The sequence below is a fragment of the Magallana gigas genome, chromosome 3 (genome assembly GCF_963853765.1).
Source record: "Magallana gigas chromosome 3, xbMagGiga1.1, whole genome shotgun sequence".
In the NCBI taxonomy this organism is placed as follows: domain Eukaryota; kingdom Metazoa; phylum Mollusca; class Bivalvia; order Ostreida; family Ostreidae; genus Magallana; species Magallana gigas.
The window spans coordinates 17444607-17469034 of NC_088855.1; the positions used below are offsets into that span (position 1 = coordinate 17444607).

The 24428-nt window shown below is 33.1% G+C and overlaps 1 protein-coding gene across 9 annotated transcripts in view; it reads right to left on the reverse strand.

Moving 5' to 3' along the window:
• Positions 1–1820: 1820 nt before the first annotated feature.
• The window catches only part of LOC105337902 (G-protein coupled receptor dmsr-1), a 41423-nt gene continuing 18815 nt past the window's right edge, over positions 1821–24428 (reverse strand). For 2 of the 9 annotated variants that reach the window (XM_011442835.4, XM_011442840.4), the window contains exon 2: positions 1821–3186. In XM_011442835.4, the coding sequence (XP_011441137.3) occupies positions 1998–3186 (1189 nt within the window). In that variant the 3' untranslated portion in view covers positions 1821–1997. Of the gene's footprint in view, positions 3187–4478; positions 4792–6061; positions 6232–8712; positions 9245–16303; positions 16659–17386; positions 17466–22590; positions 23184–24428 lie in introns of those variants that run through there. The other 7 variants (XM_011442837.4, XM_066078708.1, XM_066078706.1 and 4 more) reach the window with 7 other exon arrangements.

The following is a 24428-nucleotide window of genomic DNA, read 5'->3' on the forward strand; positions in this document are numbered from 1 at the left end:
TTATTATACAGGACTAATGAGCGGTATTCAATTTGTCTGCACTGCTTGAGATGACATCCAAAAATAAGTATTCAGTGCTTTATAAATGGAATTAACGAAAATCAGATGTTATTTTAGGTTAAAACAGCAATGATGGATTAGGTTCTACCGTGTTTACCTATGCGAACAAGCGAAGGGGCACATACACATAAAATAAAAATCTGAACGAATAAAAAGCCGTGTCGAATAATTTTATCACAGTTAATCATAATACAAACTTTAAAAGTAAAATGCAATTTTCATAAATTATCACAGTAACGTGTTGTTGTCCTAATCGTACTGAAGAGAGAGAGAGAGAGATTGTTCTTTAAACTTTATGAATAGTTATATGGTTTTTGAAATAAAGAATGTTTTACTACATCGATCGTATTAGTAAATACAATACAAATATAACTAGTCGCATTTTTTTTTCATTTAAAAATTCAAAACGCTAAATTTAATAGGATAATTCACATTTTTAATACAGTTTATTAATTTCTTAATAAGTTAATACAACGTACTCGGGAATTTCAATAACCTGTTATTATAAATACTATGAACCCTATATCCTGAAGAAATGAAAACTGATAGTTTACAAACATTTTAGGGATTTTGTGTAGCTTTTGGTCTATTTTTCGATGTCAGTACCTGTGCATTTGTCAGTTTGTAAAACTATAATCTGCACTCTATATAAAATAGGCACCTGATGGATTTTTTTAAATTACATATTTATCTTAACATTTTGTGGTTTTTTAACCGGGTTTTCCAACGGAAAAATCCGGTTATTGAAATGGTGAAAATGGCGGGCGGGCGGCTGCCAAAAGGGTACCCTCATTGTACGGATAACTCCTCCTACAGTTTTCAAGATAGGAAGTTGTTCTTTTGCAGATCAATTGTACATATATCAGAGGTGTGCATATTGCTAGCATTTTGATTTCCGAAAATTTATTGAAAAAATACCAGCTTTTGAACTTAGTCATTTTTTGGCAAAATATTGCATATAGGGAACCCTCATTGTACAGATAACTCCTCCTACAGTTCTCAAGATAGGAAATTGTTCTTTTGCAGATCAATTGTACATATATCACAGGTGTGCATATTGCTAGCATTTTGATTTCCAATAATTTATCGAAAAAATACCAGCTTTTGAACTTAGTCATTTTTTGGCAAAATATTGCTTATAGGGAACCCTCATTGTACGGATAACTCCTCCTACAGTTCTCAAGATAGGAAGTTGTTCTTTTGCAGATCAATTGTACATATATCAGAGATGTGCATATTGCTAGCATTTTGATTTCCGATAATTTATCGAAAAAATACCAGCTTTTGAACTTAGTCATTTTTTGGCAAAATGTTGCATATAGGGTACCCTCATTGTACGGATAACTCCTCCTACAGTTCTCAAGATAGGAAGTTATTCTTTTGCAGATCAATTGTACATATATCAGAGGTGTGCATATTGCTAGCATTTTGATTTCCGATAATTTATCGAAAAAATACCAGCTTTTGAACTTAGTCATTTTTTGGCAAAATGTTGCATACATGTAGGGTACTCCATTTCACTGGATAAGGGTTGACATGGATTATGGATACAGTTTACATAAAAGAAAACCCGGTTTGCTGTCACACTGACAGCTTTTCACTTGTTTTTATTGTTCTATCATAAGCGGGATTTTATTGCCCGCAATATACGTATGACGGCATAAATTATACCTTTATATAGATGCATTGTCCGTATACATTCTGAATAAATCATTCAATGCATTTATAATTGGATTAAAAATATTATCTGGATCCATTGATCGATTTGAATAAATATTTATATGTCTTTTTATTTCACATACAAAATACATTCAACATAAATGAATAAAAAGTAACAGAAAAGTAAAATAAATTTTAAAAAAGAAATTGGAATCATGTTAATTCTTTTCAGAAGATATAAACGAATCGTTGTGCCATTCAAAGTCCTCATAGACAGACTATGCTTTCACAATGCGATGTTCGGCGCTCAACTTTCGGAAATGATTTTGTAGCAAGTGAAGATGATGGTTGTTTTCATTGTTGTTGCTGTGGGAATCAAGTTTAGCCAATCTGTCTGTGAGGGTATAACCGGAATCTTCCGAACGGCGCAGCGGGTGAAAATTACAGAAAAGATGAACAAACGTTTCTCGAAACTTTGTGCTCATAGAGCAATATAAAATAAAGTTCACCGCATTATTCACCAACGCTACAATGTCCATGACGTCACCTAGTAGCAAGTAAACTTGGTCATAGAAATTTTCCACGCATGCGCTTAGTATTATTAAAACGCCTTGTGGTAGTTCCGTTAACAAAAATAGAATAATGACAGCTAACAACATCTTTGTAGTCCTTGAGTGTTCCGACAGTCGTAAGCTGCTAGCACCGGATATTTGCAAAATTTTGCGTCTCTGGCGGATTTTAACGTGGATGTTATAGATCAAAAGAGAACCAAATATCAACATGAGCAAACATGGAACGAGCTTGGCTGTAAATGCATATATCCACACATTAATAAGAACCATGGTTTCCGTGTCATTTTTGCCCAGATTCAGATCTCGTAGAACATATATGGTTTCATTACTGTCGGGCAGAACATCGGGTAGTAATTTGTTGCTCATGTAATTTGGAACGAGAATCAAAGCTGATGAAACGTAAATGAAAAGAATTCCATATCGAGATTGTTTGATTCTCTGAAGTCGCATCGAGTTTGCCTTGGTGGGAGATCGGATATGCAAATAACGAACAATAGCAAGCATAACACACAGCCAAATCGACACCGTATGAGTAGTAGCGGCTAAATTGATGTGGAATATCATATACAACATCCATCCTTCGCTATTTTTCTCCGTGGATTTGTTTGCATCAGCGGGATAAATGCAATAAAAATGCATAGCAAACGGTAAATAGGATAACATTGTGATAATGTCCGATACTGCCAGCCAAGTCAGAATCAAATTCACTGGTGTCCGCATATGTTTACGCGTTAATACTGTTATATTAAAGACATTTGTGACTATTCCGAAGATGCAAACAAATATGGAAATGTAGCCATGGTAAGCCGCATATGTCTGTGCAAACACTAGAAGATCCCCTCCAGAGGCACTTTGGTTCTCTTTCATGACTTCTTCGCAATTGGCTGCAGAGAACCTAAAACGACAACAGAGTGGATAGAATTAGAACGACAGAAATGCCCATTATGGTAAAAGTACCATCCCTTTTTCACGAAAGTAGGTTAATTGGTTACCCACTGATAAACTTTCGAACACCTTGTTTAAACTAGATTATTGGTCACGAATCATTTGTTTGCAAGATGCAGGTATAGAACAATGGTCGACTAACATCAAAGGTATTCTTAGTTCTTTTATTAATCAAATGGGAAATCTCAGCAGTGTTACCATGTCCTGCTAGAGAAATAAATCATAACGCCAGCTTAGGCACTGTATGAAAGCCATTATGATAGTACACTAGCTGTCGCTGATTTTTTTATTTTTTAAATACGGAAAAACCAGCAGGAGTAACAAGCTGTTTCTGGTTCCCTGTTTGCGTATTGATACATTTACTGCACGATCACAACATGATTTCGCTGAATCCCAGCTCCATATTTACAGTTACAATATGACGGGTATTGACTCCAATGGTGACAGAGAATAAAACATCAATAATTGCATGTCATAAGCGTAAAACGACGATGCTTGTATACAAAGTAAATACGTAAATATGTTTTGTTTTCCATGACATTCTCAGATTTTCCAGAAAATATGTTGTTGTTTGTGGATTCTACGCCTTTTAGCAGTTTTGAATAGGAACGAGTGAAACTATAATCAGGCATAAGAGGTAATTACAAGTCATGCAATTTTTTCACGTGTGTTTTGAAAAAAATGTTAAGGCGGTTTTGAAACTTTATCTTCGTAAAGTTACTGCAAGAAAATATGATAAGAGCTAGGTTATAAAATTTAAAATAAATCAATTATAAAATATTATGATTCAAATTGTTTTTGAAAGAGTAAATCATTAGTTTTCTAGATTTATAAAAACTTGTCCCACGAAAATGTACATTCTTTAAATGAATGCGTTATTTTCCAATAAAGCCAAGAATTCGATTTTGCTAAAAATGTTTTTCAGCCGTTACAGCATACGTCCAAACAAGTATTATCTTTCACTGTGATGAAAAAGAATTCTGAGATATTAGACTGAGTACTCAACCGACAAAATTACATTCAAGTATTTAACTTTTATTTTTCGGTCTATGCAGGTCGGAGTGGCTTCTGTCACTGTAAAAAAAAAAAGTCACTCTAACCTTTATAATAAATGGCGTCCAAGTATTCGCTTGTCAGCCCTTATCTACACACAATTGCGCCGTAAAAAACACCACCAAGAGACCCAGAACGGTTATCTTGCTCCAAATATCAGAAAAAGACTGAACCTTTTTAGCTACATACCACGGTGACCACCTATCGCAAACACCTTTCCCGTAATCATCACGGGACACCAACAGTCGTTTGTACTTTTCAGGCCAGGTCCCTGAGTAAGCCATTTCATCCCGACTTGAACTGTTGAAGCCGACAAGAAGATGAATTTAAAAGTTTAACATATCGACCTGTCTGCTTGCAAGAAAACCAGCGTAGTGACAGATGCTCGATAATTGACACCTGTAATATGATTAGTCCAGGGACTAACATTACGAAATAGTTATATTGGACAATTTGATTCATTGGTCAGCAATTCAATTACCGCTGCGCTACTTTCAAACGACTGGTTGCCATTGAAACCGCCAAGTTGATTATATGAATTCATTTTTTCTTTACGACTTATTTAAATAAAGTTTTAAAAAAAAAAGTCTGATAAGATGATAGTACGCACATGTATTTAGATTCTTATCTTGTTATGTAACAATTATAACGTTTGTTGTTTTAGAATATTTTGAAATAAAAAAAGAACATATACATTTGTAACACTTCTTAAGTCTTAGACATACGAACTGGACAGAAATATTTCAAACTTCAATTTTTTTAAGTTTGAAAAACATGTCCTTTAATTTTGACTATCATATTGTTAATTCTCATTATTTCGATGCTAAAAATTCAGATATAAACACGCTTATTTATTATATAGTTTAAATTTTTCTATTTTGTTTTTGGGCATTCGAAATGTATGTATTGTATTGCCATATTTCAATATAATGCATCCATTTAGAGTTCTACAATAGCGCTTTGAATGTGTTAATATGAAAACTGTGATTGAGTGACTGTCGCTTATACAGGTAATTCATTTCACGTTCGACTCGCAACAGTGCATGTGTCTCGATTTGGTACTTGTTGTAACAAAACGTCACCGGCTGGTTTCGAACCAGCCTCAATTGTCAATTGCAATGACATTTATTATAGAAATGATTATTTTAACCTCAGACATGATTTAAAATCGTGTAAATAAACACTGGGAGTTCCATGAACTTGACTCGCATAGACTAAAAATTTTGAGTATGTTTTAACAATATCTTCACGTCTTTCTAGTGCTTATCAAGTATTTAGTTTCGATAAAAAGTACCAGATGAATTTGAAAATATTTCAGAGTTATCACTGGATAGTACAAGTATAGTACATGCACTATTTCATTACCATTGAATACAAATTTCCAATTAATTATCAAGCTAAGAGTGACCGATTCACACTGTCTATTATATGACATGCATCCTACATAATGTTTAGATTTACGTGTATTGATCTATTCCTGCGGCATTTTTCATGATCACTACCATAATATATATTATCACCAAACCCAGTGCCTTTGAAGAGCGTCACTGAAGATAATCTCGCAGAGAACTCTCAATTAATCCTCCTCATATGTGGGACATTTTCTCATTAATTGCTACGAGGATGTAATGTATACAATCTGCCAACCTCCACGCTCAAAGCTAGTTGATTAACCTACAGCGTTACATAAGGGTGACAACATGCAAATTTGGGTATTCTTTTTTTTCACTCGATGCACTTTGACACGTAATCCTGCATTGAATAAGACATACCACTAGAGACGTTTTCCCAGCACGGGGGATACCCGGAGGGTGTTCGATTCTTGCTCGCCTTTGTCCTGGCTTCGCGTGCGTTAGATCGATGAATTAACGAAAGACTTAACAACAAAGACGTGTCTTCCAATAGGGGTTATTGTATTGTAACAGACATGCCCAGCGTGCTATTTAACTCTCTATAACACTGAAGTCTTTCAGGAAAATGATGAGACGCTATAGAGTGGCTCGATACACCGATATATTAATTTGATATATCTACAATTTTTTCTTTGAAAATATGAAAATGACCGTTATAAGCTCTCACATGATATTAATCATTTATATCATTTGTTTATGGTTATTTTTGTATTCTATTAAAGAATCTGGGAAATTGGTTTGAGCTGAAAACAAAATATCTTAGAGCTTACGATTTGATCTTTTGACTGTCAATCAACCCATCAATAATTATCTAATGATACATGTGAAGAAGGATATTGTATTATCTTTATTTGATTAAAAAAATAAAAAAAATTTCATTAGTAAACGAAGCCTTTACTTAGCTCTGCATATGTATGTGATTTCAACTGATACAATCGGAAGATTAAACTAAATGTACATAGGTTCTTTTTATTCACGATTCCAGTGTATAAGCATATTAAATTATTGTGTAAATCAGAAACTGTGTTCCTATTTACTGTGTTCATTTACATGTACTTGATAAAACTTATAATTATGTTTAAACAATTTCCGGTTTAGTGATTGCGATTTTACGAAAGATTAAGCGATCATTGCAGAAAATTATTTTCAACACATTTTTCAGAATAATTTATATTTACACTTTTTTCACAATGTTTATTCGTTTCTTTTACAATAATTTTGCTGCATATCTTGCACGAAAATCTGATGCACAATGAAATAAAAAATGAGGCCCAACTTCCTACATACTCCAAGCGCCAACGTCCATGTACTTGTATGTACGAATCTAATGCTGGTTTGAACAGTTTCCGGTCGTCAAATATTTATGGCGAAGCCAAATTATTTGTAAAAATTCCGACATTAACCCCAATTCATGATCAGTAATGTATTGCTGCACGGCATATGCAGTAGAAGCAGAACAATACGCACAAGAGCATGCACATGTAAGTGTTGTTCACTGTTTAATAGTTTAAAAACAGATAGATGATTTTATTGTAATATGGGAAGTAAATCAACTGTAAACAAAATACCCGTAATTATCAAACACTTTGCTTTAAACTTATAACGCAAAATTTCTAATGGTTGGATATATTTGAATCTTTATACCACACTCTAAACTACATGTATCTTAAAACAAAGCATATTACTTTGTTCTTAAGATCAGTGACTTTACATATTCAGTATTTTCATGGTGAAAAAGTTGGCTATTCTTCAACGCTAGAAGATTTCTCGAAATTCAACATTTAATTTTATTAAATTCTAGTGCTTCTTTTCGCCTCTCTATAATTTACTCTTACTTTACACATTTCCAAAATAAAATATTAAGGTTCGGCGTCAACTATCGGAATGAATTACTCTTTTCTTATCTCTGCCAGCTTAATATCTGAATGCATCAATGAACTGCTATTTGCGATTCCCATCTTAATGTGTGAAATATATCTTTATCTTTTGTATGAAATCATCTGTGACCGCTATACTCATCGCCATTTTATGTTCTTGGTTAAGGACAGAAATGGTAACAGTTTAAAACAATGCTCATCTGAATTGTATATTTTTTTCATAAAGAATTTAGATTACTGTTTGAATAGATATTATAATGTTTAAAAATATTTTAAATGTGCAAAGATCAAACTTCAACAACTTTTGGTCGATCAGACCGAAATGGCGGAGGTGTAAGGTTTTGTAGATTGTAAAGTACTAGAATAGGGATGTTTATTTTCACTAAAGGAGATGGGACAGGGGGGAGGGGTCGCTAGACTTTAAGAATAGCGCAAGACCTTTCTCATTAGATAATTGCAGTCTGGTTTGTTTTGGGTTTTTTTTACAAAACCCCCATTTTGTGCTATCTTTAACGTACTTAATGGTAGATATTTGCATAATTTGGATTCTCTCTGATAGTGGAATAGACAATTCGGTCTGCCAAGATTGACCGTCGTATTTCCGACACAGAGCTGGTGACACCCCGCTAATAGCTTATTGATTCAGAGCCGGCTATTGAGACGCCTCGGATGTTCATTGCATCTTAAGAAAAGCCTATTCCATGAACTTCTCAATAGACGTAGGATTTAAATGCTAAAAAGATGAAGATTAATGAGCGAAGCATTTTTGCTGAATCAGGGTGTTTTGTTTATTTTTAACCGAACAAAGTTATATGAAGCTCTCGAAAAAAACCCAGAATTTAAACCAAACCATGGCAAGCATAATTTTGAGCTACAATACCAATATATTACTGAAAACCTACACAATTAATAATTCTTATATCATTTAAAACTTATAATATCAATATTTTATTGAAAACCTACACAACGTTTTAATTTATATTTTACAGTAGCATTGAATTAATAAATCAATTTGAAACCAAGGTTCCAATTTCACCAAAAACATCTTACAAACTAGAAAAATTGAAAGAGAAAAAATACCCTTTGTTAAATAACACTTCATGTAAAATTAGGAGTTTATCAAAAATGTCCTACCTGTATGCACAATACGAATAGTCTGCAGATTTAAACATTTTCCTGTCGGCGTTTTGAACACTATTCTGCTTTAGTCAATTCAGAACATACAATTAATAATATTCCCTGTCTCGGAGAGCGACCACTTGAGCATAACATCTACACCAACAAGTCATATAATGGAAAATAAAGCCCTAATCTATTCATCGATTCCAAATTGAATATTCAGCAAGTTGAAATTACATCACTTTTTTGGCGTTGAACAAGTCTCAAGAGAGCGCGCTTTTTATTTCAATGGCGTGATCTTTGGACTAAACGTATCTCACTTACTAAAGAGCGGCGTTAAGGATTATGATGTACTACTACGCGCCGTGACGGTAGGCCTTTATCGCCTTTTGTCAACTTCGATCACTCTGCGTATCTATAAACCAAGCTTTACTTTACTCTTCTCTCGATAGTTTTGGAATAAACGCTCATCTCCCTTAAAACTGTCAGCCAGGAATGTCAGTTCATGGGATAGGTCAGAAATTACCAATCAAGATTTTTTTATTTCACTAAAATCAACGATATGTTTTTTGTAAGCATTAATTTGATAAAACCCATTGAATTCAGCTGTTTCCGAAACAAAAAGGAACTGAAGATAAAAATGAAACATTTTCTTGCGCAATCGATAAAAAAAACATACTGCAAAACCTTGACGAAAGTCGTAAAAGTTCAAAATTTGATAAAAACTATTCAATTAAGTTGTTTTTAATTCAAAAGGGAACCCCAGATAGACTTTTCTTGTAATCGATTAATAAAAAACTACTGCAAATCCTTTACTAAGTTGTTAAAGTTCAAAATTAAAATAAAAGCAATATTGTTCGGAACATGAATATAGTTTAACAATATTATTCAATTGCCTGCATTAAATAATCTTCATATTGACGATATATTACACTAGCTAAGAGCATATCGATAAATAATCTGTAGTAACGCATTCAATGTCTTGTTAATGGAAGTATGGGAGTTTTGGTCTGGAATAATATCAATGCATTTAGACTGATAAATTCGCAATTTATATTAACCGACTGCTTTTGCTGGATGCGTAATGATGGAATAAATAAATTAGGGCCAATGTCTTATGCTGTGTAGTTGCAAGGTCGGGTCTCTGAACTTAGTATATGGTTAATAATTAATACTAACAGTCATTGTTGCATGATTTCCAGTCTAAATAAATGTTTACCGAAGATGAAGTATACAATATAAATGCGATTGTTTGTTTTCATATTACTTTGTTACAACATTAAAATAAACAAAGAGGCCCAAACATTGCAAAAGTAATCTTTAATCTTCTTTTTATGAACGACTACACTTTCAGCAATTTGTCAAAATGTTTTTACTCGACTTTATCAAAAAATATTCTATGAAACATTAAACAAAGAAGTCGTAATATTAAAGAATTTTTCAATGACTCATTGACTTGACTTCCACATTTTGGATATTTAATATATGTGACATGCATGTACGTTTACCCTTTAAAAAAAACTGTTTTTACATGTATGTTTGTTCAATAACTTAACTATATTAGTAATATCCATTTCTATGTAATTTCCATTCTAAACTACTATACAGTTGTAAATTGTTATACTTGGTAAGAACCTCGTAAGTTGTAAGAAGTTGTGTTCGAACCATTTGTATATGTTTATGCACTATTATATGTTCAAACCAAAAAAAGTAACTGCGAATCGAACTCCGGTCAATGCAGTTTTTAGCTCACCTGAGCTGAAAGCTCAAATGAGCGCTTTTCTGATTACATTTTGTCTGTCGTCTGTCTGTTTGTCCGTCTGTAAACTTTTCATATTTTCAACATCTTCTCCAGAACCACTGAGCCAATTTCAACCAAAATTGGCACAAAGCATCCTTAGGCTAAGGGGATTCAAAGTTGTGAAAATTAAGGACCACGCCTTTTTTGCAAAGGGAGATAATTAGGAATTATTGAAAATTTTCGACAAATTTTCAAAAATCTTCTTCTCACGAACCACTTGGCCAGGAAAGCTGAAACTTTAAACTGGATTTTGCGACAGTTTGATCTGTTAATAACATTTGATAAACAATCAGTTCTCTTTGGAAAATATAAAAATAGAGATATTTATAGATTTTTTAACTTGTTGGTTCTTATTGTGAAGCAATATATTTTTTCTTGTAAATACAAAAGTAATACAAATCCAAATATACATGGATTAAAAAATGTTGTAATAGAAAGGCTCTTGACTGAAAAATATATGCTAATGAAAAATTGTAGATATAAGGAGTATGAAAGCCATTGGCAAAATATATGTGATAAGCTATAGCACTGTACTATATATAGTTAAATTGTCTCTTTATGTGTCTCATCTCAATCTTGTTTTGAACTGTGATGTCCTTTTTTCGTGTTTTATCCTTTTTTCCTCCCTTAAGTATCCCTGTAGAACAGGGATCTATCACATGATTATGGTTTAAGTTTTATATTCATATATGAACAATGCCCCAAACCTTTTCCTTGCTCTCTCCCCTTCATTTACTCTCTCTCTCTCTCTCTCTCTCTCTCAAAATTTACTTTCACTACATAAGAACTGTATAATATAGAATAATCATATACTTAGAAGCTTTTCAAGATAATTATATAAATACATGTACAAGATAAGTCATATATGTATGTATATATGTTGTGAAAGTGAAAAACTCAATAAAAAAAAAAAAAAAAAAAAAAAAAAAAAAAAAGGAAAGCTGAAACTTTATTGGAAGCATCCTAAAATAGTGTAAATTCAAACTTGTGAAAATCATGACCCATGGGGGTAGGGTTGGGGCACATATGGGGGTCGACTTTTTACATAGGAAAATATTGAGTAAATCTTGAAAAATCTTCTGCTCATAAAGCAATCATCTGGGAAAGTTGAAACTTGTATGAAACCATCCTCGGGTAGTTTAGATTCAAAGTTGTGAAAATCATGACCCTCAGGGGTAGGGAAGGGCCACCATGGGGGAGGGGCAAATTTTTACGTAGGAATATATTGAGGAATTCTTTAAAAATCTTTTTTTCAGGAACCATTTGGCGTGGAAACCTCCTCAGGTAGTGTAGATTCAACTCATGACTCCTTAGGGTAGGGTGGAGCCACAATGGGGGGACTCAATTTTCACATAGAAATTTATAGAGAAAATCTTTTAAAATCTTTTTCTCAAGAACTATTTGGCCAGGAAAGCTGAAACTTGTGTGGAAGCATTCTCAGGTAATGTAGATTCAAAGTTGTGAAAATCATGAACTCCGGGGGTAGGGTGAGGCCACAATGGGGGGTTGCACATTTTTACATATGAATACTGTAGATACCTTATTTTACGCGAGTGCTTAAGGATGACGTTTACTCAGAATGAAAAAAAAGTCCACTGATGATAATGAAAAACCAACTATTGTGTGTTATAGACCTTTTATTGTAGTGTTATTTTTCATTTTCAAAAAAGTAGGTCAATGACCTACTTTTTGAGTTAATGGCCATTGTATATTTTTGGAAAATTAAAGGAAAATCACTTAAAATTTTACACTATGATTAAGATTTTCTTAATTGTGAAAATAATACAAATTGCTCAACACTTTTGAAAATGAAATACAATTCATGAATGGCAATAACTCTAAATACATACAAAGCATTAGGTTTTCCTTCACAATTTTTATAAATATTCCAGTCCGAATTTCCTCTATCACTTTTCAAATTCCTACCCATTTTTGGTCCAATTTTACAAAAGGTTGAATGATGATAATACAAAAACATTTATAGTATTAAACTACTTATATTGATCTTATTCTGTTGGCATATACTTTATATGAGGTCAATGATCAAAATTTTGAGATATGGTGTCTTTTCTCGTTTTTAAGCATATTTCAATATTTTTGAATTTATGCCATACGGTTATTATAATGAATAAATGTGGAAAAACTACCAGAAAATATGCAAAATTATATAGACTAAAATATATAATCTTAACTTTTAATATTAGAGTACTTCCAAAAGTGTTTTAGCAGAAAACAAAATCTACAAAATTTAGTTCAAATTTCCTCTGTTTGGCTAAAAGTCTTTTTCGTTTTGGCATAATTTCATAATATAGTAGAAATATCAAATGTTATGTCAATAATAATTCATTTCACAGATACTTTTTGTGTTTAGAACAAATTTTACCCATGACATTGAACTTTATAACAATCCGAATTATAGAACTCAAACCCTGAGTAAACAACACCCTTAATTCCGCGATTCAACCGTTTTGCATCAAATCGCGAGAATATAAAATAGCGAACACTGAATTGTTATCACAGTTTCTTATTGTACATATCTGTTCGGAAAATAAGAGCGAGATTTTAAAATCCGCGGGATGTCCGCGTTTAATTAGGAATGTACAGTATATAGAATAAATCTTTAAAAATCTTCCTCTCAGAAACCATTAGGCCAGGAAAGCTGAAACTTGTGTTGAAGCATCCCAGGTAGTGAAAATTCAAAGTTGTAAAAATCATGACCTTCGGGGTAGGTTGTGGCAACAATAGGGCGGAGTCGACTTTTTACATAGGAAATATATAGAGTAACTCTTTAAAAAATCTTTTTCTCAAGAACCATTTGGCCAAGAAAGCTGAAATTTGTTTAGAAGCATTGGCAGGTATTGAAAATTCAAGTTAATTCAAATCATGATTCCCGGGGGTATGATTGGGTCACAAGGGTGGGGGGGGGAGACAACTTTTTTACAAAGGAATATATAGAAAAATATCTTAAAATCTTTTCCTAAAAAAACATTTGCCTAGAAAAGTGGTAATTTTAGTGAAAGCAACTTCAGATAGTGTAGATTCAAATTTGTTCAAATCACAATATCTAGGAGTAGAGTAGGGCCAAATTAGGGATTCAGTTGTATAAAGGAAAACATTTTAATTATTCACAAAACTTAAATGTTATTACATGTATATAATTATGCTTTTCTTATATGCAAGCATTCTTATATATTGCTGGTTCTTTAAAATTGTTTAAACTTTGGCCCCTGGACGATTTTTGGGCCTCACAAGTGGTTCAGAGTTTGATGTAGGTTTATATCCTGTATATAAACAATAATTATTGCTAAGGGTCTTTTTTAGAACTGCAATGCTGAATGTGATATGACTATAAAATCATCCTGTTAGAAAAGGGACTTGCAATTAATTATAAATATAAGAATATCCAGGTGGAAACAGATTGTTTTGTACAAGATCTACATGTATTAAACCACATCGCCAGATATTTTGTATTATGTCTCATGACGCTGATTTTATCATGCCTATCGTTGCTCAGGTGAGCGATGTGGCCCGTGGGCCTCTTGTTTAAGACAGTAACCCTCTTATAAAAAGATATTTACCACACCTTTATAACCCTCTAATAAACATAATTATACTAAATTAATTTTTAAAAAATTGTCACATTATAAATGTAAGATAAAAGTAGAATTTTGACTTAATTTGAAAGAAGATGAGTGAATAAGGCGTGTAAACTGCCCATATGGGGATAGATAAGATACTATAAAATCAAAATATGAACAAATCTCATAATTTCTTTCTAAATTATTAAAAACAATGTATATTTACAATAACATCGATTTTTAACCTTTAAATATGGTAAATATTTAGAATAGGTTGATTTAAACTGGCGTATGCGTGTCTAAACTCCCTAAATAGTGTCATTATGCCTTTTCTTTTATAGAGTGGGTCTGGGCTCCATATTTTTGTCATAGTCTATATAAGTTTTAAAGGAAATCAAACCGATTTCAATCAACAAAAACGTGGAGAGATGACCCACAATTCTTTAAAAATGTCATTTTGTATCCCAACAATTTAACGTTTTAGAGAAATACTACAAGTCCGTAAATTCGTGGTTGAAGTTGCATTTAGCATTTCACAATGATGTTTCTTGTGACTGAAATGGCTCAGTGGTTAGAGCACCAGACATTATGCAACATTATAGAGCTAGGGTTTTTAGGTTGTGGGTTCGATACCACCAAAACTTTAAAATTTATTTTTTTTTCTTATCGTTTGTTAAAATATTCCAAACTGAATATAGTTAGAAATTGTGCTTTTGTAAACTTGTAATATAACATCATCTAGTATATTTGGTTGGGAAAAAAATTAATTTGAAATTGTTTTTGTTACGATAAAACCAAATGGGCATTTGCGCTATCTTGTTCCCCCATCTTCTTCATCATAAATGGAGCATAGTGCTTAGTAAATGTTCTCGAAAGCGGTGTATCGTTTAATTCTTGTGCATGAAGTCTCTAAAACTGATTTCAGAAAGTATTTCAACTTGGTCATCATAATAAGAAAAGGTAATTGATAATACGAACGTTTTAATGGATTGTTTCCCTGAGTCATGAATAAGACGTATTGTGGTAAAAGGAGACTTTGGTTTGAACATATTTTATTGTATACTATATATAATATACAAAGGGTTCGAACACAAGTTCTTGCATCTTACTAAATCTAGGTTCTAAATGTAGGGGGCCTAGATGGTGTAAGGGTCTCTAAACTTAACCAATATCAAAATCACCTTGTAACAATAGTCTTTATTTGGACCTCTATTGAATAAATTTATTTCTCGAGCTATAAATGGGTGTGGTCGATCTTTTTCGACGGTGAAAACCTGGTCCTGTGGTTCATTACGGTCTTTTACAAGCATTATCGCTTTTTAACTCTGAAACATAATGTGTTTGTTTTTATAAAAAAAACATTGTAAATTTTGAATTTGGGAAAACCTTAATGGAAATTGAAAGTGTCTAAAATTGAGAACATGCGTTTATACGTAGAGAGCATAACGGGAATACCTCCATAACGAGACTTACTATTGAATAGTTACTGTAGTGATTACTATGCCCAGAATTAATCAGGAACAATAAAAATACTTTTTACACTAAAAGCATTCCCGTGATGGATGCGTCTGCGCGCCTTTGACTCCCTTTATCTCACAAATCAATGAATTACTGATGACGAATGAAAGTAATTCAAAGGAATGAATAAGGAATATTTTCATCTTCGCGTCAGATGGTTTCTCTGTGGTTAGTTATCGCGTCCTGAGTCTTTCGTTGTCGAGTCTTATTATTAGGGAAGCTTGCTCTTTCTTTGCAAAGATAAATCGAGCCTTTTTGCAAATGAGAGGATATAAATGTGTTTTAATCAAAAGAGACCATCTCAGACTGGCTTGTTTTTTGCATCTCTCATCTAGACAAAGACTTTTTTCTATTTATAAGCAATCATCTACTTCAGAGTGTGGTTATTATGAACTTCGTGTAATGTTATTAATGGGCGCGTGGTATCCTTCCGCACCTTTTTGAATGTCCTTTTTGAAATGCCCGTTTTTAAAAATAAAAAGCAGTTATAACCAAATAAAGTTGATTACACGTAATAATGCACGGAATACTCGATATAAGAACAGCGTCATTGATAATTGAAAGAGTTCTAGGAAAATTTCAGATAAATACAAAAGTTTGAAAGATCCGTTTTAAAGCTATCAAAATGTTTCAAGATAAACAAGCAATATCATTTTAACACATGCAGGCGTATTGTTAAATATACATAGCGTTATCTACATATATTTACCTTCCGTCGTTCTAATTTATCTTAGTCAGAATTGCATTTCCATTAATTTCTTGTATATCAATAGTATACATGGCATCTTTGTGATTTTGACGAACTAATACATACAATTGCATGTTAGGCGACGTTTCCGTCTAGTAGCCTTATAAACGTGATCCAAGTCGTTACTGTCAAGTTTCTGGTTTTACCAAATGATAGCACTGATCATAAAACCAGTATAAAAGTCTATTACGGAGGACGATCCAGATTTACAATCATTTTGCTGCATATCTGGCACGTAAATCCGATGCACAATAAAATATACAGAGGACGAGCGCCAACTTCCTACATACTCCAAGCGCCAACGTATTTTCAAGTCTGATGCTGCTTTGAACAGTTTCGGGTCGTCAAATATATATATATATATATATATATATATATATATATATATATATATATATATATATATATATATATATATATATATATATATATATATATAGTGGCCCCAAATTATCTGTAAAAATTCCAACATTGATGTTTCTCTGCACTTTACGTACAGCTTTGTACAATATGTTTGCATATATTTAAGTATCCATTCATTGTAATACTTGTAAGTGTCAATTTGATTTGAATGCTTATTTTCATATTGACCCCTTCCTCACTTCTAAAGATACAACTACAATAGAATCCAAAATTCTCAAGTTACAGCTTGGCCATTTTCATACAAATTTATATGATAACTACCTACATGTGCATCCTGTAGATCTGATATAGATTTCCTGGGTGTTACTGCTTTACGTTCATTTTAATACGACAGTCGTAGAGCTTTGCGTGTCGAACTCCACTTTATGCTGCTTTATTTGAAATAGGATATTTAACACGTCTTACCGGATAAAGTTGTAAAAAAAAAAGGTTTTTTTTCCAGAAAACATTTGATTATCTACATTTTTTGGAATAAAATAGTTAATGTACTTAAAAAAACGTTAACTAGCTCACGAAACTAATTTTTTTTATTTAAAAGAGAAACTTTTATCTTTTGTGCATTGTTTTTCTGTGCAATAACATGGAAGAATATATAAAGACAAATTATTCAAAAATATTTACCATAAACGTCAAAACAAGCTAATCAGAATTTGCTGAGAATCCTTGCCTATCCTTTCGCACATTCGTCAATTCAGTGTCACTTATGAGACATAAATATCTTTTGTTCAATCTTACATAAGAAATACTTTAACATAGACATGTCTTCTCGGAAAATCAGTTACACGTGATTTTGTTGTTTTTTAATATACATGTCTAGAATATTCGGCGGGAAATGAGTTGTTGGAATACCAATGATCTACGGGACAGTTTTACTATATTAAGATATTTACAACAACATGTGATACGATGATTACATGAGAAGTATTGTTTACCTGTAATTTTGTAAAACTAATTTCCTGAATACACTCATAAAGCATAGTGCTTTGTGTATTGATCTTTGTTAATGAAGAATATTTTATCAGTGTTTACATTTGTCAAGCTATTGCTAAAGAGTTCCTGTAACCCGTTACAATATTGTGAGCACTAACTTAAAGCTAGATAGAGATTATATATTTTGTAATGTTTAAAGTAATATGCGCTGTATTTTTTAGAATTTTATTTTGTTGCAAAAACCTGCTAATATGATATGACCTTGGAAAATGGTTCAATGTCACTATACACCCTTCACTCAAAAGCTCTGTTTATGTGAAGTATGAGCCAAATAGGGCTAAGATTATGTATATATATATATATGATAGGATCTTACCCTGGACCTACAAAGTTTATTTACGGTCACTGCACACGCTTTACGCAACGGCACTGTGTGGGTGAAGTATGAGCAAGATCGGTCCAAGGGGAGAGAAGATATGTTCCGGACAAGCCATCTTGGATAGACATACATGTATGAATAGAAAGCGGACGAACGGACAGAATTATTACTATAGGGCGCTCGCAGAGCGGGACCCTAATTATTATAGAAGTAATCCTCTGCTGTTCATTAATTCATAAATGAAACATGTAGATTGAAGAAGAAATGTCTTTTTATATGATATTGCTAGCTCTCATTGCCTGCACTGTTCCAGAGAATGCAAATTTCGAACCTAAGATCACAGCCCAACGCCATGACGGCATTGAATAACTACATGTACGAAAGTTTATGAAATTCTGTTCAGCTGTAAGTTATACGCATGTCGAAATTCAGAATGCTTTTATTCAAACAATATGCATGGTATCTCAAACAGTATTAGATATCAGTGAATAATCAAAGTGCAAATTACTTAAACCCTTCTTAGAGAAGTTCATTTTTCTGTGTTTTCTATTCGCTGAATCACGCCACTTGCTTACGCAAATTTGGAACAACCCTCATAATTAAAGAAAAAGAAAAACTTGACAACAAAACCGTTTCTTCTAGTTCAAAAGGGGCATAACTCACTTTAAAAAATGAAACAACAATTTCCTGTTAATAGTAGAGCTGTTTTAACAAGAGCTTGGACTTTCGGCAGTACGTGACAAACTCCTGTTTGATGAAGGCGGGGTCAAATCATGGTTAACTGTCCAGTAATACGCTAATAGATAGAAATACACTGTACGCAATTACACCTGTCCTTCTTCATCCAAGACTATAAAGTAATTTCAGTTGAAACTCAATTTCTCACAACAAAGCAGTTCTTTGGGGGGAAAAACTTTCCGATTTTAATAGTCTATGAATATAGATGAGCTTTTCCCAGCGAATGAGATGATTCAGACAGAAGGTTAAATTAAAAATCTGACAGTTTGTTTTGATGAGAAAACTAGACAGTAACATCCCACCGAAAGTCCAAGCTCTTGTGAAAACGGCTTTAAAGCTATATTCACATCAACGCTTCATGTCCGGTATAGGCGCAAAAAGCATGCAGCAATTCAGCAGAATGTGTCAGTAGACTATTGCATATTAAATAGCCAATTTTTTTTGTTCTAATGAAGAGTTTTATTCCAAGAAAAATAATTCAATAAGCATTCTCTGTAATATTTGAATATTAAATTCTTACCATTTTTCCATATGAATTGTTAGTTTCAGTTCAATCAGTTATAATTATATTCAATATGGCCAGAGTTCCAAAGGAGCACAATTCCGAATCGAATGGGAATTGCCTGCTTTAATGTGTCAATAAAGTACACCGTTTTATAGTTATAATATAGGATTATATCAGTTATACTACATGTCTATTCAATATTTGCCTAACTTCGTAGTTCAAAAGGTTATACCTAATTCCCAAAAGTTAACTGAATCGGAATTATCTATGAACACAATGTTTCTATTCATGAACTTTGTACCTCTTGAGATGAGAAGAAAAAACAAAGACTGATATCGAAGGACAGGTCAGAAACGTTTTAACCCGTGGTCTGGGTATGATTTATCAGATATTGGAGAATTTAATCTGGGTGGATTGCGTGAATTTTGGGAGATTTTAGAAAATAGATCACCAATACCGAATTCCTGCTGGTTCAGGCACGTAGCATCGTTTTTGAAAGTGGGGGGGCCAGACCCATCCAAAAAATCTTGACAAGCAAAAAAAAGGGAAATTTAAAGTTTTCCAAAAATCTTAAAAATCCTAATCCGTGGGGGGGGGGGGGGGGGGGGGTTTACTTCAATTTGACTACTCATTTCCTAATTTTCATACCAATTTTTTACTAACTTCCAAAAAAGTGGGGTGGGGGGGGGGGGGGCAACTCCATTATAATTCATTTTTTTATATGTAAATTTTAAAAAATTTGTTGCTGCGATAAAAAGTGGGGGGGGGGGCCAGGCCCCCCCCCCTGATGCTACGTGTCTGTGGTTGCATCTCAAAAATTTATGTGGAGACACAACAGCGGACAGAGACTGAGTAAACGACCAAATGGAGCATAGGTCTATATATCAACTCGGTAAGCAAACCTGATTACGTAAAAGTTATCCTGGCAAAGTTCACGAATGATGGTAAGAAACCTTCGGAAGTTTATATTAGCACATTCAACGAAACGAAATAAATTGGCTTGGTTTAATAAAGCAAATTCTTCTAGGATATTGTACCGTGTAGCAGGAGCAGAGACACCGAATACATGTAGATTAATCATTTTGATCAGAAGATACACAACCCGAGTGTGAACATTTGAAAATATGTTGCATTTATTTGAATTATGAATTGATATCACTTATCACTGTGGTTGCTTGTTCAGTTTCTGGGAAAAAAAGCGATATGTGTGTGGTTGTGTGTGTGTGTGTGTGTGAGAGAGAGAAAGAGAGAGAGAGAGAGAGAGAGAGAGAGAGAGAGAGAGGTAGGTTTATTTCACATCAGAACTACAGAGGTATACAACAAGTTAAGCTTAATATTTTTCATCTTTCATTTTTGTTCCTGTACAAGACTAGCAAATGTATCGAGAGTATGCTATCCCATAATAATGCTAATTATCTTCCGCGGGACTAAAAATCAATTTTCGTCATGGTGTCCCCCGATGATGTACTGTCGCACTTTATTTCAAGTGCAAAGAGGTTAATACTGATGACACTTTTTGTCTGGTTAAACGGCTGTCTAGAATGGCTGCTTTGAATAAATAAACTATCCTTGTAAAGTTACTTTTCTTATTTCTGAAATCTACTTTGTAGGTAAAATCACATAATTGTAGGAAGTCAGATTAAAGCTTATGTTCCAATGTTCTAAGGTTTATTTTTGTAAGTCAGACAAGCATGAAATGCCATTTTAATTATTTTCAAGCATACATTATATGTATATGTGATACATGTAGTTTTCTGCACCTGAAAGTACTATTTGTTGTTGTTAAGAAGGCATGGGTTAGAGAGACACATCTGAAAAAATAAATATAGCTATACTAGGCTTTGTGCGGTTTGGACCACAGATTCTGCACCCAATTACAATGTATCTAACTCAACATGTCTCAAATTGCTTTTAAAACGAAAAAGGCTTATCTTAATTTCAGTAATACAATTTTGATTTTCTTTTATGTCGATTATAACATTGTTCATGTTTATTTTATGTGAAATTCAAACACAGTTTAGCTGTTACGAATGTGACATATTTCTTTTTTTCCAATTACCTTATTACATTTGTACACGTAAATTGATATTTTCTTCAACAAAAATATTCTTAGATTGGGTCAAAGGCAAATCCTTTGCAGATTTGGTATGTGCCAGTCTCAAACCCACACAATATATCAAAATGAGCAATTTCACAGACAATAACTTTCTTTTCCCATTATATGCATGTATATTCACCCAAACCAATATAAGCTGAACAAAACTTGGCAATGGAGCAACGTGGCGGGCACTTGTCAATGTGAATAGAAGCGACGCAACTCCCACTGTTTTCCAAATAAAATATTTTCCCTTAACACCAGTACATTAATAATTACCTCCTTAACCCCATCTTGTAAAAAACACAAGCGCTGCCGATCTTGTGCATGTTTTATCTACAAATAAATGATTTATTTGTTGTTTTTATCTCACGGCAATAAAACATCGCTTGTTTTCAGCGGTGGTTGACTGAGCTTCCCTCACAAATATTTCATCCTTCACCCTTTGTTAACATTCATTGTATCCAGAGGGTTGATCAGAAAACCGGGGGTTTAGCGATTCCCCATGGAAGTAGTCACTGCTAACAAAATTTACAGCGACTTCAATTTGTAGATACGTAGGATGACTTTATGCAAAATTAAAGAGCATTTTACAAGACCATATAATATTACCATTGTAATTTTCTCTGAAATTTGCTCGTTCCATCGATTTTTTAAACATAGTCTGCAGAGAGGTTTATAAAATGATAATGAAATACAGATTTATTAAATATATGAAGATGAAAATATGCTCAAAAGTATGCCAATTTACATGTACCTGAACATACGTTTAGTTCTATACTCCACAATCCTAATAACAGTTTATCCATATGTTATAATACAAATATACATGTAATATTATTTATATAATATATTTTATGTTATATTTCTATTTTATGTTATATTTCTAAATATAAAGGTGGTGCGATTCCTCTACAATTTGAAGACTTAAGTCGTATGCAAAATCAGTGTCTCTGCATCATATATTCCTTTCATACAGTGTATAAAAACTTTCGGGAGGAGTATGCTGTTTTATTTTTTCTTCTTCATTATACATGTATTTTGATAATCGTATACCGCCATTGAATTATATTTTTGGCAACATCTCCTTAAAGAATTCCATTATTTTTCGGCTGAAAATTGTTTTCAAAGTTATAGTTATCTGAGTAATAACAAACTGCGTATAAAGAAAAACTCACCACCATTGCAAGCACCTCTTCCCACTTCTGTAAACCATTTTAAACTGCATATTTGAGCAACTAATTCCGCGTTTTCGAACAATGACCCACCGGATCAACGCAGTAGGTGAAACGTCGAGAAAGCCCTGTTCCTCTTACTTAGAAGGAATTCATTTTCACTCAGTTCTTAAACAGTTTTCATTTTCTTTGTCACATTTGTGATTTCCCAAGACGACATTCCCTACACTAAAAGCGACGCGGACTGTTACTCCTAGGGGTATACTCGTTTGACATACTTTGGCACTGTGTAGCAGAGCAGCAAACGGTTGACACAATTAGAGTAAAATGGCTTGTATAAGACGGATGCTTAATGTAATAATCCGAGAACTCACATGCAGTTACAAGGGGGTAAAAACTAATACCAGTACATCGGCATTGTTAACGATTTCAAAATGTAAATATACCTCGGCAGTCATAGTAAGAGTCGCTACCTGCTGTGAGAAATTGAACTTTTTTTTTCCAGTGTTGGACAAGGCCAAGTTGAGCAGCGTCGTAGCATAGACTGTGCGTTTAGCTAATTGATATATAAACGTAACTATGTAGAAAAAGAACAGTTGTTACAAACCCGGATCCATAATAAACGAATGCTATTGGATCACGTTCCCTTTGAACAACGTAAAACGATAATTCTGCGAGATTAAATTCTTTTGGAACTAGTTTGATCAATTTCCGATTTTTCTCTACAAAACGTTTTAAAAAGACCTTTTCTTGTTCTGTAAAAAATCCCAAATAATCTGATAATGGTTAAACCATACATCTGGAATTTGTCTCTAGTCCTTTTTCATTAGTTTTTGCTGAAATACAAACATTTGATTTGATTTCGATACGTTATCTTTCAGCAAGCATTATCACGAAATCAATATTAGGATTTCAGTTATCAACTTCCTTTTTCCGGGTTTTGTCGGGAGTATGAGGGGCATTCATTAATTGGAGAATTCCCTCCATGATTAAGCTAAATTTGCAAGCCTCTACAACAGTAATGCAATTTGTAGGCTTTTGACAAAAGATATTTTCCCATTTATATACATTTTCACCACTTAATAGAAAGAAATTGGACTCATATGATCTAATTGACAATTAGAGTCACAATTTTGTAGACCGAAATTCGTTAACATTGGAAGACAAACTGGTAGAATTGCTTCTTCCTTCAAGTCTTATTTCTTTGATCCACAATTACTGCTAGAAAAATAAGTGAACCATCAAAGTGGAACAATAAAAAGAACAAACGTGGATACTATGGCACTAATACCCATATATTGGAATACAATTTCAAATTTTTAAATTTAACCAAATTGACTGCTTTAACTATACGTGTATGATAATAAAATTATTCAAATTTAAAGCAAAATATCCCACCATAGCTGTCTGAAAATTTTAACAAACACGGAGAAAAAACAACTCGACAATTTTTACGGCATCGAGTCCTAAACTATAAAAAGCGCAATTTTTATGTCGAATGGACATTTCATGCCTACAGCTACTGCTGCTAGTGCTATATAATCAATGAACCATATGAATATCAAATATACATGTGTATGATGCTATGTTTACGAGTGTATGGACTTTAATATATTTTCAGAAATGTTTAGATGTTGTTTTACAAAATAATATTTCTAAAGTATGGTGGTTCATCTTTCCATGCTTTTGTTTACTGAAATATATTCCATTGAAATCAAACGTAATTGTAAATTACTCCATGACAAAACTATGGAGGATATACCCATTCTATAGAAGAAAATGCAATGAAGCTCTAAAAAATATACTTTATTTGAATTTCAATTGCTAAACTTACATGTATC